Here is a 15,494-nt window from a genome sequence, read left to right as displayed (position 1 = left end):
GCCAGCCAGAAGGAGTATTTCCACTACCGGTTCTCCAGAACCAGTCAGAACTGGCTGAATTTCACCCCTGTGTCATGGGGCACCTGTGGTTTTCACTAGCAGAGGCACCGTGGGCCGGTCTTTCACTACTTCCAGGACAGCCCCTTGGGCCATATTTAAGGTCCCAGGGCCTTGAGTTTGACACCCTTCCTCTACACCAGGGGTGTCCAAACTTGGGAACTTTAAGACTTGTGGACTTCAACTCCCAGAATGGGGAATTCTGGGAGTTGAAGTCCACAAGTCTTAAAGTTCCCAAGTTTGGACACCCCTGCTCTACACGAATAGAAGTTTGGAAATCCCAAACAGAACAGGTGTAGAGTCCCATAGCCACACATGATTGTGGCCTTCTGTCAAGAAAAGTCAATGGAGAAGCCTGATTCACTTAACGGCCAAGTTGTTAACAACAGCAGCGATTCACTTAATTTGTGGCAAGAAAGGTCATAAAATGGGGCAAAACTCACTTACTGCCTTGCTTAGCAATGCAAAGCGTGGACTCGATCGTAATTCGAGAATTACCTGTTGGCAATAAAAAAAATTTGAGCAAATGGCATGTGAAATCTTAGCTTCTAATTAAGCCCATTTTTTTGGGGGGGGGGGGAGATACCCTGTAATGTCTTCCAAAGACTTGCCAACATTTCAGTTAAGATAGTCTAAATTTACCTTCTCTTTCACCAAGTTTGCCATTTAGCCTCATTCAAATCTGCTGAAGCCCATAATTTCCAAACGGAGCCTTGACCAAGGTAACTATGACTATATTTATCTCCTGGCCAAAGTTTTCTCTCAGGTTATAATTACCGGGATTATATTTAACTTGGTGTGTTTATTTAGCGGGGGGTGGAGGAGACCGTGGAACACAAGAATTTGTTCTTGTGGAATTTGAAATTATTTGGATTGCACCAGGTCGGGAAAAGCTGATACACCTACAGTACAGGTAGTCCTCAACTTATGACCATATTTGAGCCCCTATTTTTGTTTCTAAGAGAGAAATTTGTTAGGTGAATTTTTCTTCATTTTGTGAGCTTTCTTGCCACAGTTGTTAAGTGAAAGACTGCAGTTGTTCAGTTAGCAACACAGTTGTTAAGTGAATCTGGCTTTCCCATTGTCTTTAAAGGTAGTCCTCAACTTACAACAGTTCTCTTAGTGATTGTTCAAAGTTACAACAGCACTGAAAAAAGTGGCTCATGACCATTTATCACACTTAACGACCATGGCAGCATCCTCGTGGCTCTGGGATTTACACTCAGATGCTTGGCAACTGACTCACATTTATGACAGTTGCAGTGTCCCGGAGTCTTAACAACTGCAGTGATTCACTTAACAACTGTGGCAATAAAATGGACCAAAACTCACTTAACAACGTTCTCACAGCAGCATAAATTTTGGGCTCAATTGTGGTCGTACTACCTGCACTTGTCATCTAATGATCGCAAAAGGGGTCACATGACTCTTTGACTCTACTCCAGATCTTTTTGCTTACATTAAACCTGCGATTCCTTGACTTATGTCCCCAGAACATGACCATGGAACCACAGAACATTGCAAGTATCATAAATAGGAGTCAGTGGGGATGCTGTAACCATCATTAAGTATGACAGGTGGTCATAAGTCTTTTTTTTAACGCTGTTGTAACTTCAAATGTTCACTAAATGAATTGTTGTAAGTTGAGGACTATCTGTAGAAGACCAAATCTGAAATACATAATAGAGACATGCTGTGATGCCATTTCAGAGGTTTTATGTTAAGGTGTTACAAATCTTCAGTGGAATGCATCACCCCATCAGATATCTTAAGGTGAAAATTTCAAACAATCTGTTTGTGTGAAGCTTGCTAAGAACACTTCTGTGCACATGATGTGATGCCCAGAAATGGTTACATCAATGCAGTTGTGATGTTCCCCGTTTCTAGTTTTTACTAAGGTCAAAGTTTCCCAATTTTAGCAAATTTAAAAGGCGTGGACTTCAACTCCCAGAATTCCCTAGCCAGCGGCTTCAATTGAAATAGACTGAACTAAGATAAGGTCTCATGAGAAAATTGTTTTAAAACTGAATCCTTTTTTCACACATAAATACATCCAATTTCCTATTTTCACAACATCCTAAATATACAATAGTATTGCCCCATCTGATATCTTCTTGTAATGTCTGACTTTTGCTAAGACTAACCTTTTTCCATAATCCTAAAGATTTGAAGGCCACCAGGATCATGACCATTAGCTTCTAAATATTTAATTTTAAATACTGAGTATGTAGACTCCTTAATAATCATTCCAACAGCTGGATTCACGCTTGCCTGCGGAAAGCAGATAAAAATAAAGATAACAAGATGAGCTTTAAGGAACTCAAAAGTTTCATGAAGGAAGTCAACATTCAGATGGATGACAGCTATGCCAGGCAGATCTTCGAGGTAACAAAAAGGTTTTTATTTAATTTTCGTTTCCTTCTTTGTTTTAGGACTCTTCTGACTTTAAATATGGGGGAAACAGGTTTGCTATTAGGAAGCTGACGTCATAATTGCAAAACAATTGTCAAGTGAAGGGATTGCAATCTTGGAGATCCAGTGCTCCACAAACATTTCATGTAATGACAGAATTTTAAGATTTTAAAGAATCTTACTTTCAGCATACCACAATTCTCATTTGACTAAAATGGTTTTAACGTCCTTTTGCCTAAAATAGTCCATAGTTAAAAACACAACTACATAATGACATTTCGTTAATTATTACAAAAATCATCCTTCATAACATATTCTAAATAAGAATTAATTAGCAAAATTTCTAAGCCTTTTTTTCCAAGTTTACAATTTGTATCCAAGTTCCTTTTGTTAGGACAGTACATATACATATCCTTAACAATATCCATTATCATTTCATTATTGTTGTTATAATTAATATTTGTTAACAGGAAATCCTTTACTATTTATATCCAATTTCTTCTCATCAAGCCAACACATATATATACCTTGTTGTCATTATCAATTATTCATTTAGTCTAGTTTAATAGAAAGAAGGATCAGGGGAGACATGATAGCAGTGTTCCAATATCTCAGGGGTTGCCACAAAGAAGAGGGAGTCAAACTATTCTCCAAGGCACCTGAGGGTAGAACAAGAAGCAATGGGTGGAAACTAATCAAGGAGAGAAGCAACTTAGAACTGAGGAGAAATTTCCTGACAGTTAGAACAATTAATCAGTGGAACAGAAGTTGCCTCCCGAAGTTGTGAATGCCCCAACACTGGAAGTCTTTAAGAAGATGTTGGATACCTATTTGTCTGAAACGGTATAGGGTTTCCTGCCTAGGCAGGGGGTTGGACTTGAAGACCTCCAAGGTCCCTTCCAACTCTACTATTGTATTGTATTGTATTGTATTGTATTGTATTTAACATAGCCATCTAAAAATTACTAAATTATTACTTACAAATTATAAAACTTAATTAATTTTTTGTTATCAACTTTCATATCTCCAGTAACATTACCCCTTTATAACACATTCAAAATAAGGGTTAATTAGCAAAAGTTTCTAAGCCTTTTTTCCCCAAGACACTGTTTGCAGTTTGTATCCAAATTCCTTTTGTTAATCCAGTACGTTAAATATCATTAACTATGTCTCTTATCATTTCAGTATTATTATCATTAATATTTATTAGCAAGAAATCATTTACTATTTATATCCAACTTCCTCCCGTCAAACCTACACAAATATTTACCTTGTTGCCATTATCAATTATTTATTTAGCATAACCATCTAAAAATTACTAAGTTACTACTTACTAATCACAAGGCTTAGCTAATTTTCTATAGTTTACTTTCATATATCAACCCGTGTCCTTCCAATAGGCATACAGTCTTGTTTCATTTGCCATTTGTGGAATTAGTCTTCTGTTTATTTCCTTAATAAAGTTTTTATGGAATTCTCTCCGCACTTTATTGCTTGTTGCATCTCTCAGGTAATCTCTGCGCCCTCCATGTACTGCTTTAATTAATTTATCTTCAGTTGTCGATCGTGCTCCTAGTAAAATTTCTCTCCTTAAATCCATTATTTTCCCCTTTTTTTCTTCTTCTGTGTCTTAAAATTTGGAGTAGGGCTCCAGTCCCTTTTCCATATTCCCTTTTTTTTTTGCTTTCAGCCACATTCATTCCGCTAATAAAATCATCGGATTTCTTATCTTTGTATTCATTTTCCCCTTCAACTTTTGGGGCTCCATCCCCTTTTTCTTTTGAAGTATAGCTTGAATATTGATCACATGACCATGGAGATACTGCAGTGGTCATAAGTGTGAACAATTGTCATAACAGCTTTTTTCAGTGCTGCTGTAACTTCAAACAGTTGTAAGCTGAGGAGTACTTGTATCAATAGCTGTAAGTGCTATGTAGCACATTGATATTTCATAGTACGGGTAGTCCTCACTTAATGAGAGAAGGACATGATCACATTGTAATCTGGGCCCCAAACTGCTTTGCAAGCACCCCCAAAGCATGATGGGTCAGATTCTCTATTTGCTCCAGTGATTGCAAAATGTGTGCTGATTCAGTTCTATAGAGGCATTACTGTATTTTTCAGAGTATAAGACGCATTGGAGTATAAGACGCACCAAAATTTTGAAGAGGCAAATTTTTAAAAAAGTAGATAGAGGGATAGAGAGGGAGAGAAAGAGACAGAAATACAGTTGGTAGGTAGGGAGAGAGAGAGAGAGAGAGAGAGAGTAGTTAGGTAGGTAGGTAGGTAGATAAAGGGATAGAGAGAGAGAGAAATATAGTAGGTAGGTAGGGAGAGAGTATAGGTAGGTAGGTAGGTAGGTAGATAGGTAGGTAGAGAGATAGAGAGAGAGGGAAATACAGAAGGTAGGTAGGGAGAGAGAGAGTGTGTGTAGATAGGTAGGTAAGTAGAGGGATAGAGAGAGAGAGAGAGAAAGAGAGAGAAATATAGTAGGTAGGTACGGAGAGAGAGAGTGTGTGTAGGTACAAGGTAGGTAGGGAGAGGGATAGAGAGAGAGAAAGAGAGAGAGAAATACAGTAGGGAGGGAGGGAGGGAGGGAGTGTAGGGAGGGAGGGAGAGGGAGAGAGAGAGAAATAGAGAGATAGAGAAATACAGTAGGTAGGGAGAGAGAGTGTGTGTAGGTAGGTAGGTAGAGGGATAGAGAGAGAAATAGAGAGAAATACAGTAGATAGGTAGGGAAAGACAGAGAGTGTGTCGGTAGGTAGGTAGGTAGGGAGAGGGATAAAAAAGCCATGAATACCCTTGGGGGGCTTGTAGAGTGCTCCTGGGGGCTCCTGGGGGGAAACGAGCAAACACGGCCCTTTTTCGCGAAACCTGGCCAGTTTGTTGTCAAAAAAATTGCATGCATAGCCTTATGGAGGCTTATAGAATGCTGCTGGGGACTGGGGGGGGGGGCAAAAACTGGCCCCTATTTTGCTCATTTCTGCCCTTCCCAGCCCTCAGGAGCTCTCTGAAACCTCCATAAGGCTATGCACTGCCATTTTGATGAAGGGGTGGAGCTTCAGGAGGCAAAAAATGCTATATTCGGTGTATAAGACACACCCAGATTTTCAGCCACTTTTTAAAGGAAAAAAGATGCGTCTTATACTCCGAAAAATATGGTATTGAGTCTGTCATCTGCACCTCCAAAACTATCTGGTTTGGTTCTGCAACTCAACAAGACAGACTTCAAAGGATAATTAGAACTGCAGAAAAAAACATTTGCTACCAATCTGCCTTCCATTGAGGACCTGTACACTACAGGCGTCAAAAAGAAGGCTGTGAAAATATCGACAGACCCCTCGCATCCTGGACATAAATTGTTTCAACTCCTACCCTCAAAACGACGCTATAGAGCACTGCACACCAGAACAACTAGACACAAGGAGAGTTTTTTCCCGAATGCCATCACTCTGCTTAACAACTAATTCCCACGACACTGTCAATAATTTACCAAGAAGGTGTTACTATTGTTATTCTCTTCCTTCTTAGTATCTATCTCTTCCCACTTATGATTATAACCTTGTTGCTTATATCTTTCAATTGTTTTTATTGTTTCCTAGTATGATTTGATAGCTTGTTAGTAACCTTGAATATTAACTGTGTTGTATCTTTTTATTCTTATCACATTTGGGCAAACAAAGAATTCTATTCTGTTCTTGGATTTGTCCCAAAGGTGCTTCTTCAAAAGGCAACTGGACTTCGTTTTTCCTTGAAGAAAAACCAAGAAGCAGTTCACCTTCCATTCAGTTCTTGAGAACTGAAGAAGCTTCTTGGAGCAGACGTGAAATATCTTCCAAGAAAAAGAAAAGGAAATCCATTTCACCTTTTGAAAAAGCACCTTTGGGACAACTGTGACCTGGATAACTGAGAATCTCCACAGACTTGGGTTTGGTTTGTGTGCAGAAAAAAAAAGAAGAGGGAAAAAAAAGAGTTTAAAATTGCTAGTTCTAAATTCAGACGCCTGTTTCCCCCCAAAAAGGAGAGTCCAGAGCACTTTACGGCCAGAAGAATTTGTGAAATTTCTTATTTCAGCTTATCTCCTTGGCCAGAGCGATGCTTCGTTTGCTAAGCTGGCAAAGTTGACCCTCTTCCAATGATTGCCCTATTTTGCATTGTCCAGCCCTGGTTTAGGTTGCGCCGCATAAAGAAGACGTCCTTTTATTTCTTCCCTCTGAATCCACAGCAATGTGACAAATCCCAGACCAACACTTTGGAAGACGAAGAGATAGAGGTGTTCTACAAGATATTGACTGAACGCAAGGAGATTGATGGCATCTTCTCGGACCATGCGGATGAGCAGCCGATCATGTCCCTGGACCGCTTGGTGCGATTCCTCCAACAAGCGCAGCATGAGGAGAATGCTGGGCCCGAATTGGCCCTCTCCCTCATTGAGCAATATGAACCCAACGAAACAGGTAATCGGGGATACCTACAGGTGGGCATCTGGTTTTGGTCACCACACTATAAAAAAAGATGTTGAGGCTCTAGAAAAAATGCAGAGAAGAGCAACCAGGATAACGAGGGGACTGGAAGCTAAAACATACAAAGAACGGTTGCAGGAACTGGGCATGGCTAGTCTAGTGAAGAGAAGGACCAGGGGAGACATGATAGAAGTCTTCCAATACTTGAAGGGCTTCCACAGAGGGGGTCAAGCTATTTTCCAAAGCACCTGAAGGCAGACGAGGAATAATGGATGGAAACTGACCAAGGAGAGATTCAACTTGGAAATAAGGAGAAATCTTTTGACAGTGAGAGCAATCAACCCATGGAACAGAAGTTGCCTTCAGAGGTTATGGGAGCTTCATCACTGGAAGCTTTCAAGAAGAGACTAGTCTGCCATCTGTCCAAAATGGTGTAGGGTCTGCTTGAGTGAGGGGCTGGACTAGATGACCTACAAGGTCCCTTCCATCTCTGTTAAACTCTGTGGAGAAGCAGGAAACTGGAAATACAGTAGATTTATATATATTTGTGTTGCAACCCCTGGTATGCCCAAATATGGGAGGGAGCTCACTACTCCCCCTTTCTGTCCTTTATTTATTTATCAGCAGAAATACAACACACACACACACACACACACATGTTGTATTTGTGCTGATAAATAAATAAACGGAGACTAGTATGGATCCATTTCAAGCTATTTAGCTCTCATCAGCTAGCCATACCCTTACTGAGATTCGAACCAGGGCTGTATTGCATATTAGGCCGATGTAATTGCCACTAAGCCACAGGCTCTCTTCCTTATCAGCATATATATATGGCTGTGTGTGTGTCTGGAAAAAATACTCTGGGGGTAAGACACCCCTAACACCCCTCGGGGTGTGTGTTCTGTTAAGATAAAGCCTGTTGTGCCTTAAAATGGCTTCTTCTGTACAGCGGTGGAGTTGCCATGGTACTTCACAGTACTCCACAAGGGGGCTCCCTCTGGTGAAGGAGAAAATCCAACATTAGAAATTACGTTTGGTCCGGACATTATCTCCGTATAAATAAATACCTGGACAACGCAGGATTATCAGCTAGTATGTTAAATTATTTGGGTGCAGTGATATTTATTCAGTATTGCCTCAAGTTTATTCATCTTCTAATGTTTTAGATAACTTAAACCTTTAAAAAGAAAAAAATATTATGTCAACATTAACTATTTTTCTAAGATGTTAATGTTGATAAGCATAAGATTGCTTAAATCTTACATCTAGAGCAGAGTGCATCATTGATTAACAACTGCAAAATGTATTAAATTATTTGTCATATAATAGACGTTTCTGTCTTAAGCTTCTTAATATTAAATTCTTCATTGTTTAGTTGTTCGTATGAATAGGTAGTCCTTGTCTTACAACCACATGAGCCATTGCTCTGTTCAGAGATTTTTGCCCTGTTTTACGATCTTCCTTGCCATAGTTGTTAAGTGAATCTGGCGTCCCCATTGACTCTGCTTGTCAGAAGGTCGCCAAAATAATCACATGACCTTGGGAGACTGCAGCGTCACAAATATCAGTCAGTTGCCAAGCACCTGATTTTGATCACGTGACCATGGGGATGCTACAACAGTGTGAAAAACCGTCGTAAATCACTTCTTTCAGTGCCATTTCAAATGGCCACTAAGCAAAAGGTTGTAAGTCGAAGACTACTTGCATTGGACAAAAATGAAAATGGGCATTAAACAACAATGCTCTCAGAATATTATTTTCTTTTTTTTAATTCCAACTTTTTGCAGTTAAAAGGCAAAAGGCCATGAGCAAAGATGGTTTCCAGATGTATCTGCTTTCCGCGGATGGGAATATTTTCAATAAAACTCATGGACAAGTATATCAGGATATGACCCAACCCCTCAGCCATTATTATATATCTTCTTCGCATAATACCTACCTCATGGAGGACCAGCTAAAAGGACCTAGCAGTACTGAAGCCTATATCAGGTACTTAATAGATTTATTGCTTGTACTTCTTGTCTGCCTTTCATCCATCAACTTAACACACCGTACTTAGGACTCTAATCTCTGATATTTCTGATATCAGACATTAATCTGGTATTGAGCCACAGTGGTTAGAATGCAGGACTGCAGGTTACTTCTGCTGACTGCTGGCTGCCAGCAGTTCGAGTCTCATTGGCTCAAGGTTGACTCAGCCTTCCATCCTTCCGAGGTGGGTAAAATGAGGACCCAGATTGGTTGGGGGGCGATAGACTGACTCTGTAAACTGCTTAGGGAGGGCTGTAAAGCACAGTAAAGTGGTATATAAGTCTAAGTGCTTTTGCTATTGCGAACTCTGCCTACTGCCAGGAGTTTGATCCTGATTGGTTCAAGGTTGACGCAGCCTTCCATCCTTCCGAGATGGGTAAAATGAGGACTCAGATTGGTTGGGGGCAATAGGCTGACTCTGTAAACTGCTTAGGGGGGGGGGGCTGTAAAGCACAGTAAAGTGGTATATAAGTCTAAGTGCTTTTGCTATTTCCATAGAATTGCAGCCCTTTGAGGAAGATTAGGTGGAGATAGATAGAGAGGGAGGGAGATAAACTCAAAGAGATAGAGTCAGAGATGGAGGCAGAGAGAAGAGGAAGGAAAGAGGGACAGACAGAGAGTGGGGGGAAGAGAAAGACACAGAGAGAGGGGGAGTGGGAGGCAGGGGGAAGAAAGAGAAAAGGATAAGAGTGAAATCTACAGAGAGAGGGAGAGAGAGACATAGACAGAGAGATGAGGAAAGAGGCAGAGAAAAATAAGAGAGAGAGAGAGTCAAGAAAAAGATGGAGAAAGAGAAGGAGAAGAAAGAGAGAGAGAGACAGAAAGAAGAGGAGGAAAGAGGGATATGCAGAGAGGGGGGGGGAAAGAGAGAGATAGAGAAAGGGGGAGGGAGGCATGGGGAAGAAAGAAAAAATAGAGTGAAATCTACAGAGAGAGGGAGAGAGAGACACAGACAGAGAGATGAGGAAAGAGGCAGAGAAAGATAAGAAAGAGAGAGAATCAAGAAAAAACAGAGAGAGAGAAGGAGAGAGAGAGAGACGGAGACAGAGAAGTGGAAGGGAAGAGGGACAGGCAGAGAGAGGGGGGAAAGAGAGAGAGAAGCAGGGGGAAGAGAGAGAAAAAGATAGAGGGAGAGAGAGACAGAGACAGAGAGATGAGGAAAGAGGCAGAGAAAGATAAGAGAGAGAGAAAGTCAAGAAAAAGATGGAGAGAGAGAAGGGGGAGAGAGAGAGAGTAGCGGGGAGGAGACAAAATAGAGCAAAGTCAAAAAAAGGCATTGTGGTTTTTAATGGTGTTCCCAGGATGTTACGAAAACCTTAACCCCAGAGATACCATGCAAATCTACCCAATGAACTTTATATTTGGAGACCCAGATTCAACCCCGTTACACGGATCAATATCTACATTTGTGACATGGACTAGTGTTACGGTTGTAAGAAGCCAGCTAACCCACCGGTGAGCAGCGTATATGCTGGCAGTCTGGAAACAGCAGGGCCAAAAGTGTTATTTCTCTTAAAAGCATTTCCCATAAATCCTTCCTCTTACGTCTATTGAACTCCTGCTCGGGCCAGCAGGAACAAGCCCCATTATGCATTTATGGGATCCTCCTCCCGTATCCTGTCCCAAATTGTGCAAGATCATTTAAGACCTTGGAAGAGAATGAACAAATGTTTTAGCTGGAAATGCCAAAATTGCAGAGTATGTTACAACCGTGCCAGATTTTTGGCCCTGTTTTCCATTGGTTTAGCAGTCGGCCCTTGGGTAAGAACACCCACTGTCTGAAAAGGTGACTGACAACCGGCGTCCTTAAATGAACCAAGATGGCCGCTAGTGGCATAGTCCTAATTGCCATCTTGATTACAGGTAGTCCTCGACTTACAGCGGTTCGTTTAGTGAACTGTTTGGAGTTACAACAGCACTGCAAAAAGTGGCTTTTTCATGCGTACGACCATTGCAGCATTCCCATGGTCTCGTGACTTATATTCGGATAGTAATAGCACTTAGACTTATATACCGCTTTACAGTGCTTTGCAATCTCTCTCTAAGCCAGGGGTGTCCAAACCTGAGAACTTTAAGACTTGTGGACTTCAACTCCCAGAATTCTGGGAGTTGAAGTCCACAAGTCTTAAAGTTCCCAAGTTTGGACACCCCTGCTCTAAGCGGTTTACAGAGTCGGTCTCTTGCCCCCAACAATCTGGCTCCTCATTTGACCCACCTCGGAAGGATGGAAGGCTGAGTCAACCTTGAGCCTGGTGGGAATTGATCTGCCAAATTGCAGGCAGCCGGCAGTCAGCAGAAGTAGCCTACGGTTCTGCACTCTTAACTGCGCCACCGAAGTTGTATACTTGGCAACTGGTTCATATTTATGACGGTTGCAGTGTCCGGGGTCATGGGGTCATCTTTTGTGACCTTCTGGCAAGAAGAGTGAATGGGAAAGCCACTTAACAAGCGGATTAGTAGTTTAACAACCGCAGTGATTCAGAGTAACAACGGTGGCAAGAAAGGTCGTGAAATGGGGGCACAATTCACTTAATAGACTTCCCACTTAGCAAGAGAAATTCTGGGCGTAAGTCAAGGACAAGCCGTATTTGGAGGACTATCCAAGTAGTCAAGGCTTCCCATCCTTGTTGGCTGGTGCTTCTTCTTAACGTTGACTGATGGATTTTGATATCGCATCTCCCGTAGAGCTTTGATGAAAGGTTGCCGATGTGTGGAACTCGATTGTTGGGATGGCCCGAACGCAGAGCCGGTCATCTACCACGGTTACACGTTTACGTCCAAGATCCTCTTCAGTGACGCCATCAAAGCCATCAAAAATTACGCTTTCAAAGTAAGGGTTGCTGCCTTCTCTTCTAAGCCAGAGGACATGCTAAGATTTCTAAAGATTTAAATATAAAAAGTGATTAAATATTTCAAATGAGAAGGTTAGACAGTGTTGCTCTGCTCCTTAAATTGATTTATGACCCATATATGACCTATTACTTGCTGTTTATATGGACACTGTGAGCTTATGCCCCAGAGACAAGTTCCCTGTGTGTCCAATCACATTTGGCCAATAAAGAACATTCTGTTCTATTCCTGTTCCTATCCCTTATCCCTGTGATGGCAAACCTAAGGCACACAGGCCAGAGGTGGTACGCAGACCCCTGTCTGAGGGCACGTGCGCAGACGCCAGATGCTCTTCTGGTCCAAAAAACCGGCCATTACTGCACCGGCCAACTGATCTTTGGGCTTCCAGTGCTCCAGTGTGCGCAAAGACCAGCTGGCTGGTGCGCATGCACATTCCAGGAACCCAAAGACCAGCTGGCCGGCATGCACATGCACACTGGCCAGCTGGTCTCCGGGTTTCTGGCGCTCTTTGGCGGGCTCATGCATGCAAGTTCTGGTTTGGGCACAGTGCCAAAAAGGTTTGCCATCACAGCTCTATCCCTATCCATCTCTATCTTTATTCCTATTGTATTCTTATTTCTATTTCTACTAAACCAATATTTAATCTTGTCCATCTCATTGTTTCATATTCCATTCCATTCTATCTTCCATTCCATTCTTCCATTCCATTCTGTTCTATTCTATTCTATTCTATTCTATTCTATATTCCATTCCGTTCCGTTCCTATATTCCATTCCATTCTATTCTATCTTCCATTCCATTCCTATGTTCCATTCCATTCCATTCCATTCCATTCCATTCCATTCCATTCCATTCTATTCTATTCTATTCTATTCTCTTCCATTCCATTCCATTCCTATATTCCATTCCATTCCTATATTCCATTCCATTCCATTCTATTCTATCTTCCATTCCATATCTTCCAGTCCATTCCTATATTCCATTCCATTCCTATATTCCATTCCATTCCATTCCATTCCATTCTACTCTATTCTGTTCTATTCTATTCTATTCTATTCTATTCTATCTTCCATTCCATTCCTATCTTCCATTCCATTTCATTCTATCTTCCATTCCATTCTATCTTCCATTCCATTCCTATATTCCATTCCATTCCATTCCATTGTATGTTCCATTCCATTCCATATTCCATTCTGTTCCATTGGCATTCCATTCCAATGGTGAAATCACCCATATTATTTTTAAATTCCCTGAAGGTTGAAATTCTCTGCATGTAATCAAGACCCATTGTTCCTTAACGTAGGTTGTTCAGGCTTGTTTCCTTTCCACACAGATCTCTCCGTATCCTGTCATTATATCTCTGGAGAACCACTGCAGCCTCAACCAGCAAGAGACTATGGCACGCCACCTCCACTCCATTTTGAAGGACACATTGCTGGTGGTGCCAATTGATTCCAAAGCAACCAGCCTGCCTTCCCCAGAGGTGAGCTTGGTGTGAACTTGGTGGGCTCGTATTCACAGAGGGATAGAATCAAGATCACGTGAAGTGTTAATACCACTTTATAAGGCCTTGATAAGGCCACACTTGGAATATTTGCATTCAGATTTGGCTGTCAAGAAGTAAAAAGATGCCGAGGCCCTAGAAAGAGTGCAGAGAAGAACAACAAAGATTATTATGGCAGGGGTCCCCAGCCCCCGGTCCAGGGGTGAAATCCAGCAGGTTCTGACAGGTTCTGGAGAACCAGTAGCGGAAATTCTGAATAGTTCGGAGACCCATTAGCGGAAATTTTGAGTAGTTCAGAGACCCGTTAGTGGAAATTTTGAGTAGTTCAGAGATTCGTTAGTGGAAATTTTGAGTAGTTCGGAGAACCGGTGGCAGAAATTTTGAGTAGTTCGGAGAATCGGTAGTGGAAATTTTGAGCAGTTCAGCGAACCGGTAGCAGAAATTTTGAGTAGTTCGGAGAACCGCTAGCGGAAATTTTCAGTAGTTCGGAGAACAGGCAAATGCCACCTCTGGCTGGCCCCAGAGTGGTGGGAGTGGAGATTTTGCAGTATCCTTCCCCTGCCACGCCCACCAAGCCACGCCCACTGAGCCACAGATCCCACAGAACTGGTAGTAAAAAAAAAAATTGAATTTCACCGGTCCGTGCGAAGGTCATCCTTGCTGCTGTTTAAGACACGTAATATTAAATACATACTTTTCTTATCAAACTTTTCTGATATCATCCCTAATAAAAAAATAGTTCAGGTTTGAAATCTTCCTGTTTCCCTATGATCTTTTCTATCCGTCTGTGTATTTTTGCCCTTTTTCTTTTTGCTTTAACACAACTCCACCACATATGATGAAATGTGTCTGCTTGTTTTTCACACTGCAGCATCACCAGAGTTATATGATCAAAATTCAGATGCTTGGCAATTGACTCATATTTATGACAGTTGCATTGTTCCCAGGGTGACGTGATCCCCTTTTGCGACCTTCTGACAAGCAAAGTCAAGGGGGAAGCCATATTCGTTTAACAACCATTTGACTAACTTAACAACGGTAGAGATTCACTTAACCCCCGTAGCAAGAAAGGTCATAAAATGGGGCACAGCTCACTACTTACTGTCTTAAATACTGTCTCCTTGGCAACAGAAATGTTGCGCTCGATTGTGGCTGTAAGTTGGGAACTATCTATAATCAATTTTTGTTATATCTCCTAGCAATTAAAAGGGAAAATTCTTGTGAAAGGGAGGAAGTTAATTGCAGAAACGGAAGAAGTTTCAGATGAAGATGAAGCCGCTGAAATGGAAGACGAGACTGTGAAAAGTGAGGTAGAAAAGAAGAAATTGGTAAGTTTCCAGGTACATGATCTACACAGGTAGTCCTCGACTTATAACCATTCGTTTAATGACTGAAATTACAACAGCACTGGGGGGAAAAATGCCAAAAACCAGTATTTATTTTCACTTTCTGGCAAAATTGCTCATTAGATACAGTGTCCTCCCTTAACGACTGCTGCAAAAAGTCCTAAAATTAGGTGTGGGCATGTGACAACCTTCTTAATGACTAACACAAACTATTGCTGTACGTCTGGGCTGAATTATGTCTATAAATTGAGAACTACCCGTAAACCTGAAGAAGACACAGAGAGATAGCTGGTTTAACAAGTTTCATTTGAAATGTGAAACGTGAGTAGGTCCTGGAAATACTGCATTCAGCTTTGGTCACCACATTGCAAAAAAGATGTTGAGATTTTGTAAAAAGGGCAGAGAAGAGCAGCTAAGATGATTAAAGGCCTGGAGAGAAAAACATAGGAAGGACAGTTGCAAGAACTGGGTAAGGCCAGTGTAGAGAAAAGAAGGACTGGTGGTGGTGGTGGTGGTGGTGGGGTGATAAGAGTGTTACAATATTTGAGGGGCTACCACAAAGAAGAGGGAGTCAAATTATTTTCTAAAGCACTAGATGGCAAGAGAAGAAACAATGGATGGAAACTAATCAAGGAGAGGAGGAACCTGGAATCCAGGATAAAATTCCTAACAGTGAGGACAATTAACCAGTGGAATAGCTTGCCTTCATAAGTTCTGGGTGCTCCTCCATCACTGGAGGTTTTTAAGAGAAATCTGGACAGCCACATATATGAAATGGTATAGGGTCCTCTGCTTGAGCAGGGGGTTGGACTAGAAGACCTCCAAGCT

At 41.5% G+C, this 15,494-nt stretch overlaps 1 protein-coding gene across 2 annotated transcripts in view; it reads left to right on the top strand.

Annotated features, from left to right (window-relative positions):
- The window catches only part of PLCD1 (phospholipase C delta 1), a 72,759-nt gene that overhangs the window by 44,818 nt on the left and 12,447 nt on the right, over positions 1-15,494 (top strand). For both annotated transcript variants that reach the window (XM_081970203.1, XM_081970204.1), the window contains exons 4-9: positions 2,313-2,442; positions 6,695-6,926; positions 8,723-8,924; positions 11,652-11,796; positions 13,150-13,299; positions 14,520-14,648. In XM_081970203.1, coding sequence (XP_081826329.1) covers positions 2,313-2,442; positions 6,695-6,926; positions 8,723-8,924; positions 11,652-11,796; positions 13,150-13,299; positions 14,520-14,648 — 988 coding nt within the window. The remainder of the gene's footprint in view (positions 1-2,312; positions 2,443-6,694; positions 6,927-8,722; positions 8,925-11,651; positions 11,797-13,149; positions 13,300-14,519; positions 14,649-15,494) is intronic.

This window comes from Natrix helvetica (assembly GCF_964273705.1).
Source record: "Natrix helvetica genome assembly, chromosome: Z".
Classification (NCBI taxonomy): Eukaryota; Metazoa; Chordata; class Lepidosauria; order Squamata; family Natricidae; genus Natrix; species Natrix helvetica.
The sequence above is the reverse complement of the archived record's forward strand: the minus strand, read 5'-3'. Positions and strand labels throughout refer to the sequence as shown.